General features: G+C 40.7%; 1 protein-coding gene across 7 annotated transcripts in view; it reads left to right on the forward strand.

Moving 5' to 3' along the window:
• The window catches only part of TTLL1 (TTL family tubulin polyglutamylase complex subunit L1), a 408294-nt gene that overhangs the window by 364645 nt on the left and 20664 nt on the right, over nt 1-22985 (forward strand). For 5 of the 7 annotated variants that reach the window (XM_078673881.1, XM_078673884.1, XM_078673882.1 and 2 more), the window contains one exon: nt 11741-20832. The exons of 1 other annotated variant lie outside the window; for it this stretch is intronic. In XM_078673881.1, the coding sequence (XP_078530007.1) occupies nt 11741-11870 (130 nt within the window). In that variant the 3' untranslated portion in view covers nt 11871-20832. Of the gene's footprint in view, nt 1-11740; nt 20833-22985 lie in introns of those variants that run through there. One more of the 7 variants, XR_013606910.1, reaches the window with a different exon arrangement.

Consider the following 22985-nt stretch of genomic DNA (forward strand, 5'->3'; position numbering starts at 1 on the left):
TAAACTTCCAGTCTGGCTGGCACCTGCTTCCTTATCTGTAATTTGCTTTCTGTTGCAGTGCACTTTTTTTTCACAGGACCTTTGTGGCCTATAGTTGCAAGTAGGCAACTGAACTCTGAAGGGGCCCCTCAGGAAGCACTACAGGGAATGGTTACTAATGATAAGATTGAACTTTTGCACCCGCTGAGTGCTTTCAGTTTTGTCTGTAATTGCTTTCTGTTGCAGTGTAATTTTTTTAACAGGACCTTTGTTGTATACTTGTAGCTATTCTCTGAGCCTGCTGTGAGGGTCAGAGCAGGGTCATAGAATAGTTGCAAGTAGGCAAATGAACTCTGAAGGGGCCCCTCAGGAAGCACTACAGGGAATGGTTACTAATGATAAGATTGAACTTTTGCACCTGCTGAGTGCTTTCAGTTTTGCAAAAATCCAAATATCCAGCAGCATCCACCAAAAGTAATCCTTCCAGGTCAAGATCCAAATCAAAGTGACCAGCACATGAAGAAAGCACTGGGAGGAGCCTGGTGGACAGGAAGAGGAAGTTGGAGACTGTGGGGCACTTCCTTCCTCCCACCCCCAACCCCCAAAATGGACACCTTGCAAAGAAAAAGTGCAGGCAAATGTCAACCTGAGGAGTTATTCTGATAAAAATCATAATTTTCAATGTTTATGCTGCCTGCTGGTGGATTTCTTGTGCGAAATTGCAAATTTTACAATCTCGCAATTGCGAGATTGTCGCTGCCCGCCGCATCTACGTGTTCGCAAGTGTTTACTCCCGCGAAATTGTATAGTATTCTAGTTGGCAAGTGCGACCAAGCAAAAACTCCGCTTCGCACGGATTTTACGAATTTTCGGCAAGTTCGCGGATTGCGAATTTACCGAAAATCCGCAAAATCCGCGAGCGGAACGGATTTTACACCCATGCTTAATGGTGTGTGCATGTATTTGAGTGTCTTTGTATTAGAACATTGGATTATATGTGTGCTTATGCATGTGGATGTTTCTATATGCGTACTTGTATGCACCCTCTGTTCACATATGAGAGTGTGTGCACACATTTGTGGGTGCTTGTGCATGTCTGTGCATGTGATGGTGTGTGTGCGTGCATGTATTTTGCGTGTAGGTCCTTGGGTATTTTTCTTCTGGAGCATGTGATTGTATGTGTGCCTGTGTTTTTGATAGTTTCTCTATGTGTGCTTGTGTGTGTGTGCGTGTCTGTGTGTATGTAAGTGTGAGCACATTTGTGTGTGCTTGAGCATGTCTGTGCATGTGACAATGTTTGCATGTGCATATATTTGGGTGTTTTTTTATTAGAGCATGGGATTTTATGTGTGCTTGTGTTGATGTTTTTTGTCTATGTGCTTGTGTTTGTGCGTCAGTGCGCATATGAGAGTGTTTACTCACATTTGTGTGTGCTTGTGCATGTCTGTACGTGTGATGGCGTGTGCACGCTGGATTTGTTATTCTCTGGCGGCCGCTGTCCTGTATATTGACTTTAACTGCCAGATGCCTGACCTTATGATGGCCACCAGTGTACAGTACAGTCCCCTGCCTGACCCCAAGATGGCTTCCATAATGGCCCCTTACACGTTGTTTTACTTCCCCGGCACAACAATTGGACATTGACCAGACCTTGAACCTATCCCCTAGCCTGCCTAAACATCAGGACTTGGAACCTGCGGAACTTACCCCAGACTGTGGAGACCTAGCGATTTGGCTGATGCATCTTCCTCCTACCCCTTTACCCTATCCCCTTACCCTTCCTTGCTCCATTCATCTTGTCCCCTATGTTCTTTAAATGCATTTCTTGATACTTATGTAACTTTTAACTGATGTAAATTGCAACATTATTGTTCCTCATGTACGACGCTCTGATTCCCTCGGGTCTAGCCAGCGCTATATAATAACTCATTAATTACATTTGTTCCCATTTAGTACTCTTTCTCTCTTTGTCTACCTCCCTAGCTCCTATCCCCTCCCCCCTGAATCTCTCATCTTGCTTGCTAGTCTGCCTAGCCCCCTGTCCTTTGTGCCCTTTGACTAAGCACTCCTTCTCCCCTTGTTGGGGAAAGATCCAATATTTATACTCTGGAGTCTCAGCAAACCCGCTGAGAGAGTTCACAGCGCCAAGGGAGCCACTCACAGCTGAGGTATGGTATGGCACCCCTTGCCAAAGCACTCCCTCTCCCCTTTTTGGGGAAGGATCCAGAGTGTAGGCCTTGGAATCTCAGAGACCCCTCTGAGAGAGTCCACTCCGTAAAGGGAGCCTCCCGCAATTGAGATAGGGAAGTGATACCACTTCCCTTTGATCACAGCTTACTGGTGGACGTTGCTTTGACTCGCCTACCGGTTTGTGTTCCCAGTCGCCCTTCCCCTCCTCTTCCCATGCTGTGTCCTTCACCCGCCCTCCTCTTTTCCACCTCCATTACCTGTCTACTTCCCCAGCTCCTTCCCCCTTCCCTGAATCTTTCTCCCTGCCTGCTTTTCCCCTTACGTATTTGTGCTTATTGTTTATCTCAACCATACAAGTAACTATGTTGCCATGCTCTAATAACTGTGTAACCTTTGTAACGATGTAACCAGTAACTATGGTCTGATGCTCAAGTAAAGCGCTCTTATACCTCCGGGTCTAGCCAGAGCTATATAAAACCTTTAAAATAAATAAAATAAAATTAAAATAAACAAAACATTAGTGGATTGACCATCAACCATTATGCAATCAGTAGGTGAAATTTTCTTACAAGTAGATGATGAAACTTGAACACTAACTTGACCACACTCAAAATCCTCAGATCCTATATCTGAATTATTCTCTTCGTATACTTCCACCCTTTTCACCTTAGTTTTTTGTTTAGTCTTACACACATAAGAGAAATGACCCTTTTTCCTACATTTTGAACAAATATGATCTAAAGCCGGGCATTTTTTGTCATTCGCAAGATGACCATATTTGTCACACCTAAAACATTTAAGACGTATATTTGCTCTCACGACTAACCTTACTTTTAACATTTGCATCATTGACTGCATGAACCTTAACATCCTTAGTACTGTCTTTCTTGATGACATCAACACATTCTTTTGGCAATCGTAAGAACTTCATCCAGGGTAGGTTCATCCCTTAACCAAAGTTCATCCCTGACCTTTTCCATATTGCAACCTAGCATAAGTTGATCTCTGATATGCTCGTCGCTTAAACCTTTGAACTTGCAGGACGAAGCAGGTTTCCTTAAATCTGTAACGTAGGTTTCTACGCTTTCATCGTCTTTTTGCACTCTCTTACCAAAGTTATACCTTTCTAATATAGTACTTACTCTCGGAAGATAATGCTTATCTAATTTGAGAATGCTCATTTCATAATCATTTAACCCATTTGACTCCGCCCCAGTTAACTCGGGAAGATGATCAAGCACATCTTGCCCTTCAGCTCCTAAACAATGTAAAAGTAAAGATGTTTTGCACTCTGCACTCAGAGAGGCACCACACACTCTCGCATATCGCTCAAAAACATTTTTCCACTTCTTCCACCTTATAGGAGGTTCACCAGGAGTGGACAAAAAGAAAGGGGCTGCTGTTACATGTTGCATAGCGCCAAACATATGCAATTCAAATAAGGTATTAAAATATACAATATACAAAATAGTATGTTGTTACATATGAAAGATTTACATTGAATATGAATCGGGAGAAAAGGCTTATTTTTTAAATGTTAACAATCGAGAATCACAAATAAACAATCTTGAATATGTCAGGATCTGCTTGAACTGTTATGTTAAAAATAAATAATAAAAAAATAAAAACATGTTAAAGAAATAACTCTTTCCCACTCGTAAATTCAGTGAATATTTTGCATATAGAAATAACTGAAGTAGCAACAACCATATCAGTCAACCTTTAAGCGTGCAAATCGCCGAAATAGATGCGCACTTGAAAATTTTTACTCATCACTTTAGCGTGCGAATCGCAGAAACCGATGCGCACATAAAAGTTACCTGAAAGACCATTCAGAAACAAGAAAACGTGTGAATCGTTGAAACAAGGCGTGCGAATCGCCGAAATGATCCACACTTAATTGTTGTGAAGATGGATTTCAAGACGTGTGAATCGTCAAAGGACTCCACAGTAGGGAATTATTTGAGCCGACGTGATGAAAGTTATTGTTTCAAAATGTAACGGCAATGTCCAGACTGCTTAATCAGAACTCCAAAATGGCCGTTACGTCTTGTATTATCACGTACCCTGCGTCAACGTCAATATAACTAGACCGCTTGAAACATTAAAATAGAAATCCAATATGGCCGCTGCGTCTTTACGTCATGCGTCGATTCATCAACGACAAATGCAACTAGACCGCTTGAATTATAAAATAGAAATCCAATATGGCTGCTGGGTCTTTACGTCGTCTGTCTCTCTCACTGGATTCTGAAACGTCCCTTACTCTCTACATCACAGTAACTCCTTCAGTCTTCTCCTTGACAAAGCACGCTACAGGAGAATGACTTGGAATTCGAGACCCCGAGATTCAGAATGAAACAAGTAATTTAAATGATTACACATGCTCGAGCTGATCCTTCGTTTAGTAAATGAAATCCTCAGTAATTGCCAAAATATTCAGAAACACGAAAGAAAGCACATCTTGCAGAATGTCATTTTAGATACAATCAAAAGTGTTGCACCAAAAACACCGTGATGATTTAAATATAGTATTTTTCACGAAGCAGTATCCATCAAAACAAAATCACAAAATCTAAATGTGGAATTACGAATAAAGAATAATGTGTGTTCCAGATGTTCCAATCTTCCAAATAACAAAGTCACATTTTCTTTTTGTTTTCTTAAAGTCAGAGTGCCCTGATATTTCAATACAACTACTTTAAACTTTAGTCTCAAATCATCAGGGAAAAACAAAATGCATATTGCCTTCCAGAAATAGAAGGAAAGGATTAAGGCTCACCAATGTAGATTGTTTAAGCTGAAATCTTGATGGTCTTCAAGCTTTAGATCTTGATATTAAATGAAGTCCATGTATCCTTTTGTATTTAAATAATAGTCCTTATATCCTTCTATCTTTATCATTGTGTGTTGAGATCCTCCAAGGCTGCCGACTACGCCAGTGTAATATTTCAAGAAATAGGCACAGGAGTTGAATGATGAGAATTGGAGTTTATTCTTCTTGAAAGATCTCAGTCACCAGTTGAGCAAGACAATCCCAACAGATCTCTAAACTACTAACATTTCAAAGGATGCTATGACATCATTAACATTCTATACATAGAAACATGAAGTGCCTAGAATGGAAGAAAGAGAATCATAGAGACTAGGAATAAGACAGAGTATGTACAGGATATCACATTATGATCATATTTCCCACTGTTATTTTAGTTTGGTTGTTTTCTAGTACTAGCGCCTGCAGGGCTGCCAGTCTCCTGTTCACTATTTTAGTTTCCTCACCTGGTTTTACCAGCTACTTTAGCATAGCGCCTTATTTAACAGGCCCCAACTCCAAAAGCAACTGTTGACTGGGTGCAAGTGTTTGATTGGTTCAGATGCTCCGTCCATCACCACCCCTTTTGAACCACCAACTCCAAAACCAAGCATGTCTGTGCCTTGTGCCACAGAACGTGATTCTTTCTCAGAGTAACCACCTTAACATCTCATGTACTCTGCACAATACCTTTTGGCACTCAATCTTACTGGTAAGAACTGTACCTTTAGGTTTCTTTACTTGCCATCCATGTAAATAAACCTCCTTTAATTCTTTGCTTACTAAGTTTAATAATTTGCCATTCAATTCTTCATTTCATATCCCTGCTTTCCACTCCTAACTTAAGGGTTTTTCTACACATGTAAGATTCCTACCTAAACATCATCTTTACATCTGGGATTTCGTACAAAATCTTTAAATCAAATGCTCTGTTTCTTTCTGAGAATTGACCTCAACCCACTTCCAATCCTAATATCACACTGGCGATACCCCAGCACCCAGTTTCTTTATGATCCAACCTAGCCACTCCACAAAACGTGTAGGGGATTAGGCATGATATGTAGCTTCTCTGGATGATGCTGACTGTATTATTTTTAAATTACAAACCAAATCTTTATTTACACTGACCAGTTCTCTAATTTACAAACTGCTCACCATTAAGTCTAGTTTCAGTGCCTCTATGACAGACCATATAGCACTCTAGATAGTAAATTATTCTAATTTCATATTCTTGGGCAATATTAACCACCATCTTAATGAGGCACACTATCTTCACATGTCTGCTCTTATTTAAGATTTAGCTTTATTGGGCCTTACTCTTTCCACACAAGTTGAGGGTCACCTACTTGACCCAGTTTTCAACAGTATTGCGAACTTAAAGACCGATATACTCCTCACATTATCTGGATGCATCACTATGCACTACCTTTCAGGATAACAATAAGAATTCCCAGCTGTTGTCTTCTACCCACGCTGAAATGTCGCTTGAGTGATCCAAACTAATACAAGAGACACTTAGGTCTGCTCTAGCCGCCTCTCCTACTGACATCACTGAAAATGGTAATACCGTGGCATCTAATTATGATAACTGGACTAAATCCATCATTGGCTGCTACTGCAAAAATCTTTGTTATCCTCAGCACCTTGGTTCACTCATGCGCTGTGTGCTCTGAGCTCTCATTGCAAAGAATTGAAGCGGAAGTCGCATGTCTATTATTGAACTGAAGGGAAAGTTCGATATAAATTCGCCATCAGGCAGAATTATAAGCGAGTACGGCACCCTGTCGATCTTTTTATACTCACATAATTCCGTCAGCAAATAATCCATCCAGATAATTGTTTCTAATCTTTAAAAGTTTCTCCCACCCTACAGTTTGTGCTCAATCTGCATCCGAAATCAATGCCTTTGTGTGATAATTTATCGTCATTTATTGCGGTAAAATAATTAAATTGACAGTAACTTTGAACCCTATTCGTAGATTAAAATTCTCAGTTGTTGGGGGTCAACCCTTTACAGCACAAATGGCTCTTCATATGCTAAATTTGATGGCCACTACTGATAGTCAAAACTATCTTTTTCTTCATTAAATCAATGTCCAGTTAGCTTCTGTACACCCCCCGCCAAACCCCTTCACTGCATTATATAATGTTTCTATTAAAACTACCATTGTCCCAGCTAGTTGTAAATATGAGCATGTAATTTCTTTATTTAAAAAGCTCTCCTCAGATCCCTTAACCTCTGCTACTTATCACCCAATCTCCATCCTACCATTGTCGGCCAAAGTCATGGACAAAATGACTTGCAGTTCGGGTTCTGTGCAAACCACAGTATGGAAACCATTCTTGTCGCTGCCATGGGCAATCTTGGACAATGGAGTGCCTCAGGGATCCTCTCTAAGTCCTACATTCTACCGTTTGTTAATTTAGTTAACTAGTTTGGCTTCAATGTCCTCACTTGCTCTGATGGCACACAAATTGTTGTTTCCATACAGTAAATTATTTGACCACCAAAATTAAAATCCAAGAATGTTTCTGAACAGCCTCAGAGTAGATGATGAGGTCGAGCTTTCTCTTCTCTTGTTTCGAAGAAATGGAATGAGTTGCCTCTGGTTCTCCATAAGGAACCCAATATCTTGCAATTTAATTAGGAGCTAAAGACGTGGATATTTACTTCATCTTTTTCTTTCCCTGCTCCCTCTGACCATTGTATTCATAGCGCCAGGATGCCTTTTCCTGGTTAACAGAGCACTTTATAAGTTCCTATAACATAACATAGCATAATGGCATACCATAGCATACCATATTACATTATATTATTTATTAAATGAAAAAACAGGCTACTCTTCTAATTTCAGTAAGTTGCAAGTTTTATCATTCTTATTGTTTTGTGTCAGGTGATTGTTGACCTCTGCATGTAGAATATAAAAATAATCTACTATTGAATTCACCCCGGGACCAGTTGCCAGACTTTTCTTGGTAACAGGTTGTCACTTTACCACCACATTAATAGAGTCACACCTGATGGACTTCCTAATGCCCAAAATGAAACTGACCTTTTTGAAGAAGAGGAAAAACTCAGCGGTATCTCTCACTCTTCTCCAAATGAGGGATGTTGGGTAGGCAGGAGTGTTTGGAGTCAGACAAACCTGTCAGAGAATCTCATCTGCAACTGGTATCAACATACCCCCACCTCACACCCTGAAATCAGTATACACACTCGGTGGTTGGTATTTTACACTATACAATTATTTATTATAGACTATTAGTCTTCAAATTGTGTTTTCGAATAATTGTGATTATTTTAAACAACTCAGCAATAATACATTTTAGGGCAACATTTCTTAACCTGTGGTCTGCCACTTCTACTCAAGGAATCCACAGTTGTTTAGAAAATAAAAAATAGCAGATTAATCAAGTGCAAATATATATATATATATAACACCTATATGGAAACATTTGAAAAGGCTCTGTAAATGTCAAGGAATTTGAATTTTGAGACTAACAGTTAAGTTGGTGTCATATTCATTTGTACGAGCAGTGCAAGTACAGTAAACAGTATCTAGTATCAATGATTAGTGGCTTCAAATGAAGCACTGCAATGCGCTGATAAAGAGTATGCATAGGCTTTCCTGTTATCAGTTTTTAATTTTGGTGAATTCTGGTGGGGTTTTTTCATTGTTTTCCAATGATTTCAATACCTTAAAAAACTGTGGTTATTAGTGGTTACAATTTTTCGCGCCATAAAATCAAAAGAGACAGTGGTTTCCGGTGTTTATGGATCGTTTTGATTTTTTTATTGCCTGCTTCCTGCACTGATAGTGCATGGTATATAGACAGTGTATGTACATTGTATATGAGGTCCAAACGCATTCTTACAAATCGAAATTATTGTAGTACACCATACAATACTTCTTCAGGGAGTCTTTGGTCATGCACGCTCGCTCTTTCCTTCCCACGTAAAACGTTATCTGTATAAAGGCCCTCTCAACATTGGCACTGGAGACCTGCAATGCCAAAACATTCAGTACACAATTTGCTAACTTTGGCCACTGACATAGCTTTCCATGCCAATACTGGTGCACCTGAAGATTGCGATTCTCTGGGACAGGTTCTGTAACATATCCGTTGAACTGGGCGCATATTCCCTCAGAATTGATGGCAAGCATTCTAACATGGATCATATTGCAGTCTCACATTCACTTAAAGTGTCTCCCAGCCTACTCTCCAGGAGATGTTTCACATCTATACCCATTACACTGAACACTTGGTAGAAAAGGGTGTTTTGAGGCTCTAGTTTTTTTGTTATGGCCACTACAGCAGTCATAATTTTCTATGAAAATCTAAGACTGCAATAGTGTACTTTTTTCACATCACTATCAATATGCGACCGAAGATCCTCACATTTCTTGCCTTTGGCGTTATCACTAAGCAAAAATTTTGTAAACTGTCGCCACGTGGATAATATAGCATTCACGGCCTCTAAGACTGAGAACCACCGGCTAAATGAGACAGTTAGGCTAACTCTTTCTTTGATCCCACACAAAGCACAAAGAGAAATATTTGCTCCGGAATGGACTACAAAGTCAATAGCATTATTCATTAACTCTGAAGATTGTTAAGACGCTTTCAGCATACCATCTAGCAAGTGGTAAAGCACTTTGGTTCAGGTATCTATTTCGACAGGTCATCACACAAATGTTTCATATACGTAGCTGAATCACTACAAATACAAACTTCAATCTTTGTTGAACTTGGTAAGAACTTTTTGCAGCAGCATTCCAAGTGACACTGTGTTACATGTTTTCCAAAAGTCTGGTGTCATGTTTTTACCACTATCCCAAATACTTTGTGACAGAACTTTTTTCACACATACCTGTCACTACACCTTGCATTGAATGTTTAAAGCCTGGTTGGTTTTCCAATTAACCTACTATCAGTACTGTCTAGCTAGAAAAGGGGGTTGATGTATCAGAGGGTTTAATCCATTCTCTGTCTGTGGATAAATGTAATGGTACATATTGGGAAAGATTCTTATGAAACCAGCCATTTTACCTATCGGTGAAAGTATCACACATAGCTAAAATATCAAATATGAGTTTTATATTTCCTGATTCTCTACAGTTTATAAAATAATCAAATAAGACCTACAAAGGGCTTCTAAACCCTGCATCTTAGAACAAAGGCCGCAAAAAAAACTAAAAAAAGCAAAAGGAAGAAGAAACAATATTTTAGTGACTCCTAAACAACAAAACTCAAGCAGAATAATGTTAATCCAGTCTTTCTTGCTTCTACCTTATATAACAAAGTTACATTGTATTAACCCTTTAGGCAGAAATAAAAATGACTCTCCTTTCCTTTCTTTTAATGGCATTTAGTTTGTGGTTGCAGGTGTTTTTTCAGTGTTTATAGGTTTACACTGATGAGGGCTATTCCCTTTCAGTGGGGTTTTATCAGTTATTCTAGGTTTAAATCTAAGACATTATATCTAAGTATGCATTAGGAGCAAAAAAGACAAAGCAATAGAGTAGATTCTAGCATTTCTATTTCTCTTTTCGAAATAAATAATTTTGAAAATCCCATCTTCACGCCATCCCAGACCTCTTGGCTGGGGGTGAATGTTTGATTTGTTCCGCATTCCGTCCATTATGTCTTTTGCTTTCTTGTCTTAAGTGCACCGGGTATGCCCAAAGGTGGGTCCCGAGCTCACTGGATTCAAGTGAGCCTGGCGGATGAGAGGTAAAAACCTGAAACAGCTCCCAGGATAATTGTTTCTGATCCAGGGAGGACCTTGTTTTTTGGTTCGGGCTGGACTGTTTCCATGAGGAACAGGGTCAAGACTGATTTGCATATGGATGGGTCTAAACTGGGGTGGCATGGTGAGCAAAAGAACAATGAATTTAACCCAGATCTCTTGACTGGGGGTGAATGTTTGATTCGGTCCGCATTCCGTCCATCATTTGTGTGTCTTTTGAAGTTCCTAAGGTGACACCTTTTCAGAGGCACTCTCTAGTTATGCATGCTGTTCATAGTAAGCAAGCAACTAGACTGATAAAAAGGTCACGCTTTTCTCAGTCTAAAGATCAAGATTATAAAAGTTCCAACCTTGTCCAAACCCTTGACTTCTACTTATCATGTCTCCTACATGTCTGTTAAATTGGCAGGGGATTTCGGATTACTGCACCGTTCCTCTTGTTATTAAATTATTCTGCCAATAAGGTCGAATGTTAACAGGTATCTTCCTAGATTTAATTAACACTCCTTGAAACATTTGACATTCAACTTTTATAGTCCATGATCCTTGTTTTGCTTGCTTTCAATAAAAGTAGAAAGTATGCTACCTGATTCAGTACCGAACATCTACAGCCATCCAGATGCATAAGACTGTCATCATCGTCAAGGCATTCCCAGCTCCTGAGTCTTCCTTTACAGGACTGAACCTTTGCTATGTTGTTATGCTCCACCTGCATGTTAACACACTATTGTGTTACCTGTGTCCACCCCACCTTTCTTCTCTACTTGTGCCCTGAAACTGATGGTTTGAGGCCACCACTAAAACTGTGTGTTAAGAAATGCTGGGGCTCTATATAAGCTTTTCAGTTAATAAGGTTGTGTATTCATTGCTTTAAAATCAGGGTACAATAGTTTGTAAAATTAATGCAGTCCACATAAACTATGTTTTCATTATTTCTTCTCAATTTATATTTATAATTTTTGTGATGCCCAATGGCTATAACACTATAAAATACTAACTGCTTTTAGGTATGATGAAGAGTTGGCCCAGAGTGAAGCATCAGAACGTGATATAAGAAGTCGTTCGGGACAGTCAATTGGACTAAAAGGAAGCAGAGCTAGAGATTCTGGAAGGTCAGGAATAACAACCTGGAAATAGCCTCCGAGATGAAGCCACATTCAAGAAGGACATTTCCTGAAAGACTTTTGAAGCTGAGCCCTGTACAGCGCTCCAGGGGCTCAGGTCTGTGACTTCCAGCACCAGTGACTGGGGTATATAGGTGGTTATTAAATTAACCTGTTTACTTTACCAGAAATGAATCAGGACTGCTTGTAAGTTATTTTGAAACGGCACCTTGGACCCTTCTGTAAACTTTGCTACCTCTTTTGCCATGTAATTCAGGAATATAAAATGAGGTATATAGTAGGTACATTTTTGTTTAAGAAATTGTACATCTGTTCATAACATAGGCAACTGTCTTTTTTTTCCCCTTTGCATGATAGTATGCAGTGCTTAACACACCCCCTGAAAGGTCATGCTTTTTTATCCAACTGTCGCTTCTAATTATATATGCATAAACTATTTAAAAATGTTTCGTTCATATGCACAATTGATCAGAGTATTCATAGGAGTGCGTAGTGCATAACTTTTGTGTAATCCATTTAATGCTGCATGGAGATTAAGTATACTGTTGATAGGTATTTAAAGGATTTGATGGAAGACAGTGAAGTGTCAAGCCTAGAGGAACATGTAGTATACTCGGTATCAAGCCAGCTTCACATAAAATCTTTCATTTGTGCAATGTAGTTTTTATCCCTGACAAACTAATGGTGCAACACAAAGAACTTCTGTTTACATGGTGTTTACAAAAACCTGTTTGTGCCTTCAGCAATGGCGAGATGAGTAAAAGAAAGTATTGACTCCGAATGCCTCAATAATTAAAAGCCAGGGAGGGTGGTTAGTAGTTGCGTAAGACCTATTAAATAATAACCTTGGGAGTGGAGCTTGGCAATCAGCGACAATGAGCACTTTTTTGCCAGCTTCTTACCCCACTCCAGGCCTCAAGCAGTGAACTGGGCTTAGATTGCCCTTTGGTAATGATAAATGTGGTGCTGGGTGCATCTCCCCTTGATACTGCATGGGAGATAAAGTGACAGAGACTGAGTACTGTTTGCCTTGGCAGAGTGCACTTTCGAAGCGATCACCAGGGTGGATGCTTTTAAGCAGGAGATGCCTGCTGAACCTGGGCCGAAGTGTAGTGATCGTGGCTGATCAACATCTGGGGTGGGAGTGTGTCAGGAGGCACACCTTTTGAGGAGCTACCAGACAAAGCCTAGCCAAGTGTGATCCAGAAGTAAATTGACAGAGTGGCATTCCCGAACTTACATATTGGCACTAAAGTACTCCGGGAGAGATAACAATGATATTTTTCCAGCTGTAACAGCAGAGGAAGCAAAAGCTGATGGAGAAGAAGGCACAAAGTAATGAATTGATGACTAGGCAGGAGGACAGAAAAGCATGATCAGCACTTGATTCAGTACTGAAAACCCAGATACAGTGGAGAAGGCCTCTGCCCTAGTGGAAGCCTGAATGACGGAGGTAGGCTAAACGGTAACAGGGCTCGATGCTGCGGTTTGGTTAAGTGAGCCACATGGAAGGGACATCCATCCAGTCCAAAGCAGTGTTATCCGTTGACATCAGGGCGGAGACTCTGGAGAAACTATGGTAACTTATCCGCATCAGGATCTCATAGAAGTGCTTGCTCAGGACTTTCTAACATTCTTATAGAAATGTGATTTCTCAATAATGCTTGGTGGCTGTCATGGTGATAATCTTGCTTCATGAACCTGACTTGCGAGATCCCATTTTAAGAAATGCAGACATTTTTAAAATAGGATTTGCAGCTCGAGGGCAAACAGATTCTGAATTTCCCAGATATTTTCCCACAAATTAAAACTAGGGAGTTTCAAGTGGGGAGGCCGGAGTTGAAGGTCTTAGGCATATCCGCTTCAATTGGTATCCTGCACCGACTCAGGACCATTAAGGACAGTAAAACCTTCTTTTTACATAAGTGGAAGTGCCCCAGTTATTTTTTAAGGATGTCAGTAGTGCCTCAACACATGTGAGTGCAAAATGAAGGACCTGATGTCGAATATGGGACTTGTGGGGTGTTCCACTTGAGACCTTCATTGGGTCACTGGTACTATTTTGGGAATGGAATCATTAATGATATATGTTGTTGAATATTTGCATTTGAACTTGTCTTTACACTGTTTCGATGCCTCCTGCATTTCCAACACCCTCTTTTTCTCATGGGTTTCCTTTCTCATGAGATACATCTCATCGTTACCTCTCCTCAGTCGTCTCTGCTCTTTTCTTCCAGTTTTCCTGTTGTTGGTTACGAAAGAGCCTGGATTGATTGAGGTACACTACTCTTTCCTTGGGAAAAATGTGTTTTAGTGCATTTTGGTTTCTGAACCTGTGTTCATGGGTTTCTAATTTCCGATTCAGTGTAGACTCTGTATTATTGGTGTTAACATGTGGTAATGTTTATGTAGTATGAATTGCTGTTGATTGTGATGGGTTCTAATAGTTAAGCAAAATGATGGAACATTAAGTAATATTCTCTCCATTAGATTCAGTGCAAATAGCAGATAGGAATTGTTTTTGCTTGGTTCACTTGTTAATATGTGGGTTATTGCATATCTAATAAACTGCTGCTTTTTAATAATGCAGTAGTGTTTCCCTTTCAATTGTCTGCTCAGTATCTAGAGCCTTTATCCACAGAACTTCTTGCTTACCTACATTTCATGTAGGTGCGTACAATTTCTTTTGAGGCAAAAATGGCGGAGTCTCATTCTTACATTCAAGATTTGCAGACAGCTTTGGCTGTAGATGGAAATTACAACTGTTGAAAATCCACCAGATGACCTTATTTCTGCAGCCTTAAGTGTATAACAGGAGTTATAATATAGGCATTTCTGGCAATGAAAATAATTAAGAAACAGGTTCGAATAAGTGGGCATATAGGGTGTGGAGTGTGCGGTGTGTGCAGAAGATATGTTCCAAAACAATGGCGCTAAATAAAGTTTAAATGCATATTTTCAATAACCATAATCATGTGCACTCAATAATAAAACCGAAGCGCACATATACAGTCCATGGTTGAAGTATACATTCAATATAATTATCTTCTTGTTTCAGAATTTGTAGTGTCAAAGATCCTTTCTTCTCTGTACAGACATGTGGTGGTTCAGTAGACTCTTCATTCCAGATAGGCAGCCGACGTGTTTCTTCCGAAGACTTTCTCAAGGCTGTATAGTTGAGATAATATTAGGCCAGTAAAGCGTAAATTTCAGCAAAATCAAGAAGAGTTTCACTCAGTCGTTAGGTTAAATAGTAATATCCAAATCAGCATCATGCCGGAAGGTTGTGTGGAGCGCAAGACCTTGATAAGTCTGGTAGTCTGAACGCGCCATCCTGAAGTCTGTACTTGGGGCCTTGAGGAAGTCTCCGCCCGAAAAACGTGTCGGCTGCCTATCTGTAATGAAGAATATACTTCTACTGAACCACCACATGTCTGTGCTACTGAACACAATTCCAGTGGTTCTAGTGCTGGGAGCATGGGAAATAAGCAACGTGGTAGGGGTCGAGTTGGAAAAACTCAAAATACCCCACAGTGGTTGCCTTATCAACAACAAGGAGGTGGTGGTTTCCCTCCCAACCCATAATAATCAACCGTTTTTTCCCCCCCAAATGGCCTGGAACCCACATTTTGCACCTCCTCCACATTTTCAACCAAACATGTATCCACAAATTTTTTTAGGGTTTGGTCGGAGGGGACGGGGCAAGAGGAGAGGTACGAACCAAGTTCATTGGGAAGCACCAGAGTCAGTGGGCGACAACACACGGAGCAAGACCCAGGAGCAGAGGGCAGGTCCCAGCAACTCGAGAGTCTAATTACAAATTTGTCATCAGTAAATTTAAATCCTGATGAAACAGCAGTTTTGGAGAAGGGGTTGGGTTTTATCCCAACATCCCGTCTGGACCGTTTCAAATTGCTCTGCGAGCTTAGCGATTTCTTTAGAAAACTCAGACTAAAGATATTTTTTGAACACCATAATCAAGGTGTAAGTCAGACTACAACTTGCGACACGACTTTCAGAAATAAGTCTACTTTTACACCTCTTTCACATCAGGTTCCTGCGGAACTAATTGCCTTTGAACAGGCGGTGTTTCATGGAGTAGAAACAATGGAAGAACCTATACCTTTTAAAAATCTGACAGCAAACCAATACAAAGCCATTGAATCTCTTGCTAAGAACCCGAACATTGTGATCAAAAGCGCTGATAAGGGTGGTGGCATTGTTATTCAAGATACCATTGCATACGACCAGGAGTGCAGACGCCTTCTGGATGACACCCGAAATTACCTGGTCCTTGATCAAGATCCCTCCCCCTTTTTGAAAGATGAAATATTTGAACTTGTAATGACAGCGGAACGCGATGGTTTCATAAGCAAGCATGAAGCTGATTTTTTGACGATTTCTGAAGGTAGGATCCCGTACTTTTATTGTTTACCCAAAACTCATAAAAATTATCTTCCCCCACCTGGAAGACCAATTGTTTCGGGTATAGGTTCCTTATTGGAACCTCTTTCCAAGTACTGTGACTTCTTCTTTAAACCACTTATTCAGGCCACAAGTACTTACATCAAGGACACCAAAAGTTTACTAGCCATGCTTCTAAATGTCAAGATGCCAGAAGAGCCGTGCTTCCTAGTCTCTCTAGATATAGAGAGTTTATACACCTGTATCCCACAGGATGCAACTCTGAAAATTTTGGCTGATGTCTAAGACCAGGGTACGTGGGATTACACTACGTCTCGCGCTTTTGTCATCGATTGTGCCACACTGGCCCTTAAAAGGAATTTTTTCCAATATCAAGATAAGATTTACCTCCAGAAGACAGGGACGTCAATGGGCAGTACTTTTGCTCCAAGTATAGCAGGGTTGTATGTGTATAATTTTGAAAAAACCCATATCTTGGCAGAAATGAACCCTTACGCTCTCAATGTGATCCTGTGGCAGAGGTACATTGATGACGTGCTTTTAATCTGGCAAGGGTCCGAGGAAAGTCTTTTGGCCATCTTCGATTGGATCAATACCTGTGACCCTCATTTGAAATGTACTCCTCAGTACCACCCGGAATCCATTGTGTTTCTAGATGTCATCATTACCAGAGTAGAAAATCATTTGACTACAAAAACCTACTACAAGCCCACCAGCAAAAATAATTTGCTCCATTTTTCGAGCTTCCATCCTCGTCCCTTACGTACTAACCTTCCATTTGGCCAGTACTTACGTATTCATAGGAACTGTAGTGATGTGAAAGATTTTAAGAAACAAGCCCAAGATCTAACAGACAAGTTGCGCACTACAGGTTACCCTACCAAAATCCTAAAACATAGTTGTAAGAGGGCCCGCAATCAAAATCGGGAGGCCCTATTGGAGGACTATGCTAGGGACTCTGAAACTGAAACTCCTTTGACCTGTGTGACGACCTATAGCAATATCTCAAATGCGGTTAGTCGGTGCATTGGTAAGCATTGGAAAATCCTGAACAGTAATGGGCGGGAGTGGCAGAACCCCTGTTCTCCTATAAACGAGAGAGAAGTCTACAGGATGCACTTATACATACTCGTCCAAAAAACACAGATAAAGTACAAGACAATAGTGTTTTAAACACTTTGGGCTTGCCCCCTGTTGTTGGCCATTTTCCATGTGGTGGAGGCAGCGTCTGTCATCTGACGACTGCCACCAAGACATTGAGTTTGGAAGCAGGAAAACTCTGGCACCTTAGGGGGCACACAAATTGTAATTCTACAAATGTCATTTATTTAATCACGTGCCCTTGTAACCTTAAGTACGTGGGAATGACCACACGGAAAATAAAGTTACGCATCTGTGAACATCGCAGTAATGCACGGTGTTGCAAAGGAACAACAAAACTAACCACTCACTTCTTGGAACACGGACACTGTCCTAATGACATCAGATGGACAGTTATAGAACAAATACAACAGGGCAGTGAAAGTACCATCTTTGAAAAAGAGCAAAGATGGATTTATCGTTTGTCCACGCATTCACAAGGGCTAAATGATGATATACCGTGGGGCTCTGTGATGCGATGATAGATCAGTTTGTCCTTTAACTGTGTTTAGTGATATAGCCGTAGTGAGACTGTCCCTTTGTTATTTTTGAGTTACTTAAGAAAGGGCAATTTTTTACAATCTGAAGTTTCATCTTCAATGGCTACTCACATACAAGAGGTGAAATGTTTCAAAACGTTCCATATCAATTGAGGCTTCCACATGCAGACTCCACATTTTTGTTGTTGTTATGTCTGTTAAACAACGAGAGCACTTATGACAGTCAGTTAAATCTTCTAATGAAGACATTCTGTTCTTGAACACGTTATTTTTCATTTAAAGACGTGGGAGTTAATTTTATGTTGTGGACTTGTTTTCTGAGGCAGAAATAAAGTTTTCTGCAAATTGAATACGAAAAACAAGGGGAAGTTGTGTGTGATTAAGCATCTGCCCCTTTAAGATACGGGCACTCTAGAACAGCGGTCACATGATCGCGAGTAACGCAGTGAACGCTGTTTACGTGTTTATTTAAACAAGACGCCTCCACGGGTTCAGTGTTTACAGGCCGTGGATGTGCGCTGAATAGTTGCTCCTGTGGGGAGTCGTTCAGATGAAAGTAAGTGACTTTTTGAACACGAGTGCCGGTGAATTTGTCAGCGTGGTATTTATTAGAAACCTTGGTTCTGAGCCAACAAGGCCGCAAACAGGGAGAGTGATATGCTTTTCTTTCCTGGTTGTGTTTTCGCAGTTTTTCTGAACGTGAAGGTTTCCCCTGCCACGTGCCTAAGGGGCAATTCTCCTGCTATTGTGAAGTGAGTGGTCTTTTTATGGCATTTTGTATTCTTTCCTGATTGAAGGTGTTTTTAACCATTTGGTACTTTTTACGGGCATTCTCAAGTAAAGAAACACTTCGGGCCCTTTTTACATTGCAATTAATGTTAGGCTCATGAAAGTTAATCAAAACACGGTCAATGTATACCTAGGGGAGCTCTAAAAATATTGATTAAGAGCTCCTGCTGTTATTGCCACAAAATGGTGTAGCAGTTCCATTAGATTTAATTGGGACTGATTTTATTTCAATGTTTTTTGTGTATTCAGATATGTATTGTAACTATACATGCTGAATTAAAGAGTGTCTAGAAGAACCTATGCACTGGGTAGGTGGGTTTTGCTATGTGCATGTAGCTTCGGTTACCTTTTGGAAGCTATCCCACTAGCAGTTACAGATGATTCTGCTGAATGATTTACATGTAAAAAAAAAAATTTTTCAGATTGATCATCACTCAACTGTGAAGGGGGTTTTGCGCGGAAGTTTGCGTGCATGAAATTACAGATAAGTTCGTAATTTTTATTTTTCTTTTTTCACCCCACCTTTCATGGATTTGGCGCCTCAGTGAGTGCTCCTCATGAGGCTAGGGTTTATGTGGTCCTGAGGAATGCTGAGCTGATGTTAGGCTCTTGCAAGAAACATGTCGACCTTTTAGGACATCTGGTTCAAATTAACTTAACCTCTTATATGTCCGACTTTGCACTATTGTTTTTAATAGAGTTAGAGCTACCCCTCAATTAAAAGAATTTTCTGGTCTGGGGAGTAGCCCACACTTTTTAACTGTGCACTCCTTTTTTCCTGCTACGTAGTGTTTCACGTACTCACAATGAGGACCCAATGAAGACAACTGGCAACCAACTATTTAGTTGGTGCCTGAGGGTTCTCTTTTTTCCTCACTGAGGTTTCTTTATCCCACTTTTGAGCTTCTCTTGGTATATCTTTTATATTCTATGGTGGTGGTAATTAGCTTTTTATCCCTCCATTTTTCAGTTTTAGTCTGAGCTAGTCTCCTATATTTGGGTACTCTTATGTTGTTTTGATATGTGCTACTGAACCACCACATGTCTGTGCAGAGAAGAAAGCATCTTTAATACTGCAAATTCTGAAACCAGAAGATTATTAAATCAAATGGATACTTCAACCATGGACTGCATGTGTGTGCTTTCGGTTTTCTTATTGAGTATTGCCAACCAGGATTCCTGTGTTCCGGCCAAACCACTCCAGGTGACTGGATCCATTCCTGAAAAAGCACCATGAAAAGAACATTTTTCTTTTGTTCTCATCAACAAGATTGCAGTGATATTAATGTGCTACTTTCTATGTGCGGGGTTGGATGGCATAGCCACCATTGTTTCTTTATGTATATAACCATGTACACTGTCGACCTGCAGAAATAATGCAACCACAGATTATCTTCCAACAAATGTACCTTGGAAATCAACAATTTTTGTAGTTAGAGAGGAATACTACTAGATGTTTTTGTGAATGTTGAAATGGAATAAAGTAATGTAAACATGCATTATTTTTTGGGATTCTGGCCTATAATTGTCAAATATAAAAAAAATACCCATGTGCCACAAGTGGATGCAGTAGAAACTGGTTGTAATGGTGAACTCCTATTTCTGCTGAGCAGATAAATTACTGTATTTATCGGTTGGCACTAATGGTGGCTTTATATCACACCATGCTATAATGCATGTCAAAGGGGATTTTGCCTATCCTAGATTTTGTCTTCGAAACATCCCTGTAAGCGTCTTTCTAGATTGAAGTGATGCGTTTCCTACAAGGAGTCACTTGATGTTGAATCTTGCCATTCTTTTATTGCCAGCATATATTTTCTATCAGGCTTGTTTGCACTGAATACTTAAAAAGATTATCTGAGTACAAATGAACCATCCTGTGTATACCTCTAAATGATTAAATGTGATAAAAACGATCCTAGAACACCCCAAACAGCAGTTCCAAATTGTGGCTGTGGACTCCTTATTGCGGTGAGAAAAATGTCTGCAATCCTTAACATCATCAGTAATGTTTGTGGTCAGGCTGCTGCTACAACAGCAGTACTGCACATCTATGGTATATATGACATTGTGTATGTACTGTACAGGTTATATTTATTTCAATAAAAGTGATACAACAATTATGATTTGTATTTTATTGTAGAAGAAATAGAAGACATTACTGCCGATTTTCAAATGAGAGTTGCTCTGGAGGAGCTTGGTCTTAGAAGTTAGATCTATCCTTGAAAATTCAGTCCTACCCCACCAACCTCTCTCATCAACAACAACTAAACAAATAGCTCTATTTCAGCGTGGCCACACCTATACAGTAGCTTGTCACCATTTTGTCTCCGTTAAATATTAGGTATTAGTCACAAAACAAAGACACAAAAGCAAGTCAGTGTAAGCTATACTCTGAGGCATGGAAGATAGTTATGTTTGTGTCATGTGTACACATGCTCTGCATACTCCTGCCTTCTAGTGTTGAGATTGCACATTTACAAGTTGTTTTGCATATGAAGTCTTTCGAGTCATGAGGTATATGGTGAATCCTCCCTTAGTTGGCAATAGGCATAGGCATCCAAATACATGTTAGATGTTTTTCCCGCTATCAGTTTCTGATGAGTATTACTGGGGCTCGAGGTTCGCTACGTTCCTCACTCTCTTGTGCTGGCCCAACCAGTCAGTTCAACTCAGATACTAGAGGGGAAACAGCCTTTCTTGTCTGCTTTCCTCTGCATCTTTTCCCGGAGACCGACCATGAGGCTCTCAGGCCCTCTTCGGGCATGTGTGCCTCTCACTCACATCCAGGACTGTGGGTATGGTTGGAACTAAAACACACACCAGGCCTTCAAAAAAGGCCTGGGACACCAACACTGCCCTTTAAGTTGTAGGGCATCAAGCCCATCAACTAAAGCAAAGCCTTCCTATAGAGACTTCTACCCACAGAGTCCTCATCGTTTGAAAATTCCCCAGGCATCCGATTGGATATGGAAACTTTTTCAGCAGTACCTCTGCATGCCAGTAGGCAGTGCTGTGTAGCTGTTGCAGTGATGTCATTCTGCTCCGGACCTGTTGACATGTGCAGCCTACATAGGCCTCACTCACACATTGACATCAGTTCTACTCTTTCCATGCCATCAGACCTAGATCTGAAGCTACCTCTCTTCTCTTTCAGATACTTTACCTCAAAATGTTTCTGTGTGCAAGGGAAATGTCACCTCTGAAAACAACAGATTTCAAGTCCGTTAAGGACTGTTGCAAACAAATGTCTGTTACAGATCCTCATCAGGTTTGCCTGTGATGCCCAGGTTCAAGCCATGACTACAAGGCATTGCAGTGATTGTACGTGAATGAACCTGATAATCATACGCAACTACTAGGTGAAATTCTATATCGCCTAGCACCGTAATATTTCCTAGCGAGACCAGTTGAAGTTGAAGGATCAGTCCTGGTCCAGAAGTTGCAGGAGTCATTCCCGAGGTCTTTGTCCCGTTCAGTCTTTGAGTAAATCGAAGAAAAAAACACATGAAAAATCCAAGCAGGACTCAGCCCTTTCCCACCGCTCACATTACCCTGAGAAGGCACAAAGGCCTCACCATGCCTTTTGATATGGCTCCCAAAGCTGGTTGACCTCTTAGCCCATTCCACAACTTGTCCTGGTACAATCCAAGTTTCTGGGGCCTCTGCGACACCGATGCATCAAAGAGTTCCATAAGATCATGCTTCTGAACCTTAACTCCCTCTGGCACTCCTACGGGCCCCAAGGAACAGAGAGACCCTTCATCTGGGATACCACCAGTGGCTTTGCTCTTGGCACCAGTTGGATCCTCTGAATCCTCCACTGGGCATTGTCCTACTTGGAACCTGCACGACGGCGCCGTTGGAGCCACGTTCAACACCAATGCCAACTCTATCAATGCCAGAGGACATGGTACCCATTGTGCTCTCTGACTCTGTATCGGCACCGCTGCAACTCTGACTGAGGCCGCACTTGATTTCAACCTCCATCATTTGATTTATTACCTCCACATGGGTGAACACATACATTGCATTCCTTAATTGGTACGGAATTGGACAATGATTATGATGTGGGTGATGAGATAGGGCCACCATACCTCAAAGAAAATTGGTATGATGACCTTCAAGAAGCTAGGGGCCTTGACACTTACCCCGAGTTGGGTCTTCCCTCACCCCCAGGCCCAGCCACCGAGGAGAGTGCATTGTACATCTCACACAGTGGTCACGCATAAGGCAGCAACCCACTTTAGAGAACTAAACTAATTGATGGATGT

Source organism: Lissotriton helveticus, chromosome 1_1 (genome assembly GCF_964261635.1).
Source record: "Lissotriton helveticus chromosome 1_1, aLisHel1.1, whole genome shotgun sequence".
NCBI lineage: Eukaryota > Metazoa > Chordata > Amphibia > Caudata > Salamandridae > Lissotriton > Lissotriton helveticus.